We start from the raw sequence: 9,729 nt of genomic DNA on the forward strand, positions 1-9,729 counted from the left end.
GTTTTCAATCCCCTCCCTAACTCTCCAATCACGTGCTCAAATCTAATCTAGCCCGAGTCGAAAGCAGTAAATGTACTGAGAGGGCGAGGACTTACCGCCATGGCCGATGCGCTCCGGTGGAGGTCCGCAGTCACTCCGGTGGTAGCCGCCGTCTTGGATCGCCCAGGTGTCGCTCCGATGGTCGCTGCCGGCGGTGTGAGTGGGGAAGAGGGGAGAGAGCGGTGAGGAAAGGAGGTGAGGGTAATTTATGACGACACGTCTGAAAACAACGCGACTTCTCTGGACCGCACTCACGCGTGTAACCGCCCGCGCCCATGTACCTAGGGTTGCACCGTTTGGGCCTGACCACAAAATTGGCCAATTTGAGCACTTCCCTGAATGCAAACCTAGAGATGCTTTAATGGCCGTGCTATGCTGCCCAACAATGAAGGCAAGTAACCAGACGGGTCTTTTTTCTTCACGCAGGCCTGACTGAGATATATGCAGTCTACCAAATACGTCCCTACTGTTTAGGTTGCCGGTTCATGAATGATGGGCAGGCATGGCTGGCCGCAAGTGGGCTCGTGTCGCCTCGGCTCTGCCCATATGAACAGCTGGTCGCCTGCGCCGTCGCGTCGGCGTCGGTGTCACACAAAATACATCGCCGACGGTTCTTGCGGAGGACACGTAGTGGTCGAGCAAAGCAGCGAGCTCGGCTGCGACCGCTTTGGAGTTTAGCTAGACTAGCTAGGCAGTCTGCTAGTGGGGGAATCGGAGTGGCGACGTCGCGGAAAGCGCACTCGCGTGTCCGTCCACTACTCGTGAACGGCCGGCCGAAGAGAAGAGTTGTTGGCTGGCTGGCTCGCTTGGAAGTCTCTGGCCGGTTAAAGTTACGCACGCGTGCATGGCTGTTTTATATTGGTCCTCTCGTATCCGCCTTGGTCGTGAGCCCTGACGCAATTTTCCACGCGCGCATGACTGACCCAGCAGAGGAAGCGATCGAGCGAGACGTACGAGCAGATTTGGTTTCCTGGCACGATATGGATCGGATCCCATCAGCGTGCGCTGTTGTCAAAGATTCAGATCACGGGCTCCCAATCGCATGTAAACCGGCGGCATCCGTAATACTACTACGTGCGTATGACTGGAGCCTCAAGTGACTGCATCGTCTTGTGCAACGGACGGTCTTGATCATTTCCATCTTGGACCCTAGCTAGCCAGCTAAAGTGGGCACTGTATAATCCACTGCAAAAAACAAAGAGGAAGATCTAACTGCGAAGACTCTGGGTCTGCGAAGATCTTCCCTTGGGATCCACGACGAGCTAGGGATCGAGATCGATCGCGACCGAAAGAGGTCGGGATCGACGACAATGCAAGTGTTCAAAGCACGCTGACGAACAGTACACATCGAGGACTCGAGGCGATGCCCTCGTCGATCTGGTCGTAGTCTCGTAGAGGAGAAGCAGGCGTGAGGCCGCACGGTCCGACAGCGAAAGCAGATGAAGAGCGAGAAAAGGTTTCCGGCCATGGTTGAACGCTTCCTCGGCAGCTCGTTCATAGCACGACGAGGACGGCTGGTACGAGTGTTGTACGTACGGTACACGGATCTATGCTAAGACGGAGACCTGATCGTACCCGAGGAGTTGGAACAGAGTGTTGTGCTGTGGGCAATGTGGGACACTATCAGTGGTTGGTAAAATACAACCTCAACATTGCGATGAACGAGCCCTCATTGCGTCCTTTTCTATTTGCATGTAATCAGCATTGTTCGCTAGCGATGTATACTCCCTCCCAGATAGGGGAGACATGCCCTTTAGGGCGTATCGACCCGATGCCGAAGGACTGTTCCTAGCCTCGAGGAGTGAATCCGAGAGGCGTGACTAGCTCGATGGAGTGAGTACTTGAAACCGTAGTGAAGAGTACAGATCGACTGGAAGGTAGCTTAGGGAGCGGAATAGTTTATAACGGAGAGAGCCTTTTCTTTAGTGCAATTGTTTAGTTAAACTTCCTTTAACAAGGTTGACGAGGAGTGACCGATCACTTGACGGAACTCCGTCAGTGTGGAAGACGGAGGAAGTACATTGTTCTACAAGTCATCAAGTGGGCAGTGGTGGATGACACCGGTTTCACTAGGCTCTAGATATATAGATCGACACTAGCTATCTTAGCTAGAGGCACGCAATTCCGTCGTAGCCGTACGTCGTGTCAGCCTGCTGCTGGCCAAATACGAATCTAGCCGTGAGCTGTGTGTGTGTTCGGCTTCAGTGCGCCCAATATATTCTACAACCAACCAGCCAATCGATACTTGTAAAGCCAGATGGTCCAAAAGAAAATTCGATCCCCTAGGAACTTACGCCTTTCAGTTAATGCAGGCCAAGTATATATAAGCACGTGAGATTTCTGGGATTGTGATCAGTATTTCTAGGTACATATGCCTAGCTTTAGTCCAGGAAAAACTTTTGCAAACGGGCGGGAATCCAAATCTAGTCCGTCCCGCTGGGCTGCTGCCGTCCTCCTTCCCCGACAACGCACGCAAACCTTATTAATCGGCCAAGGTAACTTAAACGAACTAGTAAATGCGCATGTGTAACACATCTTAATATTTAGGTAATATATTAATTGTACGCGGATATTATGTATGCTATTATTTATGTGTTAATTCTATGTTTAGTGCAATATTTATGATATTAATTGCATATTAGACACGTTTAACGCTGGAACTTAGTTTGATGGCTGGGATAGTTGGATCTACTCATTTAAGTCTTTTTATATTGATATAGATATAGATGGCATCTCCTAATTTTATAACAGATCGCTCTACAAAAGCAGAATGCTAGCGCTAGCGCCGATTCCCTCCGGATAAGATTGTTCCTTTTGTGAACAAGCCTAGTAGCTTCGTCTAGGATTGTTATGTGTGTGGCAAATGCATGCGAACACTTGCTTGCTATGGTGTTGGTCGAATAACTTTGCCCGCATGCAAATAATATTTGCATATGTGCTCCTGTTAACTTCTTGGCGGGAATTCTAGATAGGAATCGAGAAAGTAATTAAGTATCTGATGACGACAGTAGAATTTGGCTTTCTACACCAATAGATATATGAATTCTTTTATAAACACAGTCGCAACAAATGATTGGTTGGACATGACTGGATCTGCGGGCTACATGCATTAGTAGCACATACTTTCTCCGTCCGATGAAAAGTGTGCATATAAAATTTTTAGGACAAATTATGAAGTGGAATAAAAAATACATTGGAATATGCAAGCCATCATCTCTTTTTTCTTTAATTACCTAACTGTCAATGAGCTAAGTGCATATAAGAATTAAGAAGACTATGTATAAAATGCTATTGGCCTTGATTACCGTGTAATGAGAGCAAATACTTTAAAGTTTGGGAAGATAAAAATACACTTTTTTGTGAACAACTTTTAAACTCAAACGTACATTCTTCACCGGACAGAGGGAGTATGCCCGCTTTGGCCGCTCAAATCTCTTCAACACATCTGTGACTTTTCAGCTGATTCATGAATTAGAATATAAACTAGCGGCAATTTTAACTTCAATTTTTTTAGAAAGAAATCTGAACCAAACGATATTTCTACTACTTAAAAAGAACGCAAGGTTCTCATTTCACCTTTATTTTCACCACCCCTTCGTTCATACTTTCATGTATATGATAATCAATCATTTTAATTTTCTTATCTTCTAAACCAATTTCACTTTAATTTATTTATCGAACTTCTAATCAAAATATAAGATAATTCATGGTCAGAACTTGCTAAACATTTTTTTTATACAATCACGTTATTATTGACAGGTACGTCACAACGCACCGGCATTCTTATAGTAGAGTATATATTTGAGCAGTCTTATCATCTTATCCCTGCACCAACCAGCCAAACTTTCTCGGCATCTCCTCTTTTGGGAAATCAATCGTCGCTTCTATTCCACTATCATCGATCCATCCTCCGGGAAATCTGGAAGAGAGAGAGAGAGCCGAGGAGAGAAGAGCCATGCGCCGTTTTTGATGGCGTATCTGCGGCCCATGCGCCGTTCGCGTGCAGCAGTAGGGCCGTTCCATACGAGAGAAGGGACACTACGGAGCAATGGCTCTACTACGTACCTACTGTAGCCTAGCAGCATGTGGTCGCGCACTGCAGCCCTCACACGAACACACTGAGTGGCCATGTGAGGCAAAAATCATATATTTGACCTCAGGGCGAAATCAAATCACAAAATGATCTGCTCTCGAAAAAATTTCACTCTGCTGACCCTTTCGTGTGGCGCCCGACAGCTAAGCGCCACACACCACTGTGCAGAGCCTCTGCCTTAGGCGTCACACCTCCTGCCAGCGTGGCAGTCCTGGTTGGGTTGCGGCCCCACAGACAGCAGTGCAGCGTCCAAGGGATAGGCGCCACACTGTGTAATGTGCAGCGCCTATGTCTTGGGCGCTGCACATTGACTTAAGCCGCATCGGGCCAACCCCTCCCAGCAGTTCTTCCCCCTCTGAGCAGTTGCTCTGTTTACAGAGAGCGGCGGCAGCGGCGCTCCTTTCGGATCCCCCCCCACACCCCTCTCAGATCTGAAGTTTTGAGGCCCGGATTCGATCTCCAATCCCTCCTACTAGGTAAACTCCTCTGTTCCCTTTCTTTTTCTCCGTAAATGCGTTGCAATTTTAGGGATTTGCCCAAGATTAGGTGGAACCTTTGATTTGCTTGGTTTGGATCTTTGTTTGCCCAAGATTAGGTGGAACCTTTGACCCCCCCACACTATATGATTCTTGTTAGTGAAACCTAGATTGTAATTTTTTTAGATATATATGAGATGCCTAATTTTGTAGATAATTATGAGATGTTGAGTGTTGTAGCTATATGTGAGATGTTGAATTCTTTTAGATATATATTAAATGTTGAGTTTATTTGAAATATGAGATGTTGATTTACTTGAACACATATGACATACTAGATATATATGAGAATTTACAATCATTTATTCATTGTGTGAGAAGGAGATGTTGAGATTCTTGTAGATGAATACATATGAGATGTTTAGATGAACACATATGAAATGTTGAGTGTTTACCGATATTTGAGATGAACTCATATATGTTTATTGTTTGAACTTTGTAAGGATGGTTTGGCTTCTCGACGATGTCTACGACACGAAACACCGGGCCTACATGATGCGCGAGAAGGAGATGGTAATAACGAGTAATCTAAATATTTTGCCTTAAGTTGAAATTTACATGCCCTAAGATTTGTCATTACTTGTTTTTTGCAGAAGCTTGAACCTTTGAAGATTCGGTATCACGGGGTCTCTGGTCCTGCCATGCCTTACGATGAGCGGTACACACCGTACATCAAGCAGGCAGGACTACTCCCGTGGATTCAGTTGGTCAGCCGGTCCACGCCGAATCTGAACGCTCCACTGGTGTCCGCTCTTGCTGATCAGTGGAGGCCGGAGACGCATAGTTTCCATCTTCGGACTGGGGAGATGACCGTGACGCTCGAGGATGTCTCGTTGATCACCGATCTTGCTATCGACGACATGCCTCTCTGTATGAGCACCGATTCTGATGGGTGGCGCGAGCAGATGATTGCTCTTATCGGTATGGCTCCTACCGAGGCTGAGGCTGATGTAGAGGAGGGAGAAGAGAAGAAGAAGAAGGAAAGGAAAGCATCCGGAGCTGCTTTCACGTGGATTCAAACTCACTTTGCGACGTGCCCTCCGGATGCCACTGATGACGTGATCCAGACACATGCTCGTGTCTACATGTGGTATGTTGTGTCGAGGACTTTGTTTCCTGACTCCACTGGCAAGAACGCTCCATGGATGTGGCTGAAGGCGTTGACCGTCTTCGATAGCAAATGGAGCTGGGGTTCAGCGACTCTTGCCTACTTGTACCGACAGGTAGTTGGTCTATTTTGTGATCAACTCATTTCTTCATTAGCAATGCAAGCTTGCTGTCAAGTTAACATTGTTTTTCTTTCATATGCAGCTGGACGATGCATGTTGCAGGATCACAGATAGTGCAGGCATTGGTGGTAATATGCTTCTACTTTCTGTATGGAGCTGGGAGCGTCTGCCTGTTGGACGCCCGAAGAGCGTCAGGTTTAATCCTTGGTATGAAGATGAAGATGACGAATTACGGCGCCCCACTTGGGCTTACAAGTGGGATGTGGTTTCCGAGATGACGAACGATGTCAATCTCATGTACCAGAAGTACGTTGCCGAGTTGGACACGATTACGCCTGAGCAGGTAACGAGGTCATTACTTCAGTCATTTCTCATGTTTGCCTAAAAAAATTCACCAATTTTGCATTGTTGCCCTATTTCATAGGTGGAATGGCAGCCATATGGCGCCGATGACAGACTTGGGTACACCCCGGAGTTTACCATCAACTCGATGTGCTTGCGGGATAGGGATCTCTGGCGTATGCGGTGCCCACTGATATGCAACTGGGCTGTTGAGTTTCATTTGCCACATCACGTGTCTCGTCAGTTTGGTCTGTTCCAGCCTCACCCGCCGGAATGGGTGGATACGGACAAAGCACTTCATAGGTAAGACAGCATGAACCGTATTGACTAAGCATCGTCACTCCTTGATTTTGCTAATGTTTGGTTTTGTACCATGCAGGTTGGACAGGAGAAGGCAGCGGAAGATAAAGGACTGGGACAAGCATCATGCTTCGTATGTTACCAGCTTCCATCTTTGTGTGGAGGAAGCTCGTAGCAGTGCACGCGCCAAGCTTCGTGAGCATTGTCCACTTGCTTTTGATAACTACATACGATGGCTTCTTGAAAATACTCGAGTTGAGATATGCCCGCCGGCATATAATGAGGATATTCTTGAAGAACCCGTAAACTTTGAGGATCTATCAAAGGGGAAGTACAACATAGATGCCAGGGTAGGGCACGGAGTCCCTGCTGTTCCGGTGATTAACTATGTGGTAAAGTGTTTCTTCTTTACTTTCCCGTTGGCCGTATTACACATGTTTGAATGGCTAACGTGTTCATTTTTTCTCATCCGCAGCGCACCGAGATCAAGAAAGCAGCTGATGAGAGCCAGTCTATTCTGGAGGAAACACCGGTTGGAAAAGGCAATGATGATGGTCCACTACGAGCATTCCTCAAGGTACAAATTGCATTCACTATGAGAGGTAGTCTATGTTGCGGAGTTTCATATCTTCCACACTTGTTCATGTTACAGCGTCAGGCTAGGAAGTTACGGCGGTTATCGAATCTTCTCGGTTGTCGTGATCCCAAAATTGATGAACCATCTGCCTCTAGGTCTGGTACACCATCAGACCCCTCATCTCACCATCAGAGGGATGATGTGAGTTCCTCATATGCTTATCAGGATGATGAGGGTGCGGTCACCCAAGAGGTATGACTAATCCTTTAGATGTGATTCTCACTTGATTACGACGTCGGTCTTCACCATATTGTTTGATTGTGTGATAGGGCGATGAGCTTGATGATGACATGACTTTGGCGGACGCTCAACTTCGGTCCCCATATGTGTTCAAGCCTAGGAAGCCCAGACGCCGGTACACGCCCAACGACTTTGACAACAGAGGCAACCTAAAGGTGGTCGTAGGGACCTCGCGGATGGCTAGCTTGGATCATGAGGTGGAGGCGGAGGCGGAGGAGGAAGTGCAGGAAGAGGATGCTCGTCCATCCAGGAAGAAGAAGATTGCCTGCAGGCGTGGCACCAGGAACACGCGTGGAAGGCATTAGTGTTTGTTACTATGGAAGTGCTCTCTTGTAGCCGTTTCGTTAGATTGATGAACTTGTTTGGTTATGTTATATGTTGGTGAACTCTTACTATTGTGGTATTTGTGTTGTCCCAAAAGATGTGATGTTCAAATTATTATGGTATTGTGGTATTTGTTCAGTTGAATTGTTCAGTATTTGTGGTATTGTGGTATTTGTTCAGTTGAATTGTTCAATATTTTTATTTGCCAAAATGGAATCTGTTTCTGCAGTTTGGCAGTTAACAGCACTGCAGCGCCTGACAGCCAGGCGCTGCACTGTACAATGCAGCGCCCAAAGCCTAGGCGCTGCACCTCACAGTGCAGCGCCCAAAGCCTAGGCGCTGCACCTTACTGCAAAAACAGAGTTGACAGCACATTCATTTCACCGGAACATCATAATACTTACAATGACTGCATCATCACAACAATTTGAACAAACAAAAATTTTATGCCGACGAGTTCATAGCTTAAGACAATTCGAACTACGACATGGTTCACGACACATTCATTACAAATGACAAATGGTAGCTTGCCCTAGAAAATAGTTCACCAACATCTTACATGCCCTCACAAGTTCACGACTCGTGCACCGAACCGAAGTCCCTACTGAGTAGAGCGAGGCCATTTCCCCTTCTTGTCACGGGCCGAGTCCTCCTCTTGCGCCTCGCGAGCCTTTGCAAGCTTTCTTGCCCTTTCCTCCTCACGAGCAAGTTTCGCTTGGCGTGCCCTCTCCTCGTCTCGTTTCTTCCGCTCCATCCTCTCCTTCTAACGACGCTCTTCCTCCAAGCCTCTTCGAAACAATTCTTCGAACCGCCGTTGCCGCCTAACACAATCTTGGTATTGGTCCTTTTTGACATCTTCTGGCACTTCAAGATCTATCCACGTGAAGTACTTGCATAGAGGAGGCGGTGACTGCATACAAAATTTTTGTTAGTGTTGACACACATTTGATAGTAACATTTTACTTCTTGAGCTTACCGGTGGTTGGTCATAGGCGTTAGTTGGAAGTGCACGATCATAAGCATAGTTCGGGCATACAAAATATCTCCGCCCTTCCGTTCATGATTTATTTCGGTCGGTGGATACCTTCACCTTGCAAACATCTCCACACCAACATGGCGGGATGTTGGCATCTTTATCCTTCACCTTGTCCAAAGATGCGTCCTCCCACTTGTTCGGCATGTCTTCTTGGTTAGCACACGGTGGCCTCGTCATGGAACCGGATGAAGCCATGCCTACAAAACCGATAGTTCTTGGTTAACCCTAACCCCCACTTAACAATAACACAATCCTAACCATAGCATAACCCTAACACCAACATCAAACACACATACCCCTAACCCTAGCATACCATGAAAGCCTAACCAACCCAAATTAGCAAAGAAACTTAACATCATTCAACAAATATTTGCAAATCCAATCCAATCCCCAAAGTAGCAAGATTTGAGCAAATGTGACAATTCCTATGGATGAAAACGAGGGGAACGGAGGAGATTACCTTAAGGGAGGGTTTGGCTTCGAAATCCACGGTCAAATACTCCGGATCTGAGGAGGATTTGAGAAGGGGAGAGAGGAGGGCAGAGGGGAGGCACTGAGCTTCGGGTTTGTGTGGGGGTGGGGATGTGTGGGGTGGGGATGGGTGGGAGGGGGGTGAGTGCAGCAAATAGATGTCCAGCCGTGCAGCGCCTAAGGGAGAGGCGCCACACACCATAGTGCAGCGCCTACTATTTAGGCGCTACACTTCTGGACATCCCAGTCCAGAGAGCAACAGAAGCTTCCAGTATGTTTTCTGCCCAAAAAAATGCTAAGTGAGTGTGCAACGCCCAAGGGATAGGCGCTGCTCTTTACTGTGCAGCGCCCAGGCGTGAGGCGCTGCACATTACAGTGCAGCGCCCCTTCCTTAGGCGCTGCAGACTGACTTAGCAAATTTTCGGGTGCAAAAGCTCCTGGAACGCTTCTGTTGCTCTCTGGACTGGGATGTCCAGCAGTGC

The 9,729-nt window shown here is 47.3% G+C and overlaps 1 protein-coding gene across 1 annotated transcript; it reads left to right on the forward strand.

Annotated features, from left to right (window-relative positions):
* Positions 1-5,112: 5,112 nt before the first annotated feature.
* LOC119315994 lies at positions 5,113-7,721 on the forward strand. The gene is made up of 7 exons (XM_037590405.1): positions 5,113-5,181; positions 5,262-5,375; positions 5,607-5,891; positions 5,980-6,240; positions 6,499-6,542; positions 6,760-6,931; positions 7,455-7,721. Exons 1-7 carry the CDS (start codon positions 5,113-5,115, stop codon positions 7,719-7,721), a joined length of 1,212 nt encoding a protein of 403 aa, XP_037446302.1.
* The last annotated feature ends 2,008 nt before the right edge of the window (positions 7,722-9,729 follow it).

The sequence above is a fragment of the Triticum dicoccoides genome, chromosome 6A (assembly GCF_002162155.2).
Source record: "Triticum dicoccoides isolate Atlit2015 ecotype Zavitan chromosome 6A, WEW_v2.0, whole genome shotgun sequence".
Taxonomy (NCBI): domain Eukaryota; kingdom Viridiplantae; phylum Streptophyta; class Magnoliopsida; order Poales; family Poaceae; genus Triticum; species Triticum dicoccoides.

What these genes read in the sequence shown, in the direction of transcription:
- LOC119315994 (XM_037590405.1), top strand. Translation starts at nt 5,113, where the DNA reads ATGGTTTGGCTTCTCGACGATGTCTACGACACGAAACACCGGGCCTAC. An exon ending in TACTCCCGTGGATTCAGTTG is followed by an intron (nt 5,376 to 5,606) that starts GTCAGCCGGTCC and finishes GCTCCTACCGAG; the next exon opens with GCTGAGGCTGATGTAGAGGA. An exon ending in TTGCCTACTTGTACCGACAG is followed by an intron (nt 5,892 to 5,979) that starts GTAGTTGGTCTA and finishes TTTCATATGCAG; the next exon opens with CTGGACGATGCATGTTGCAG.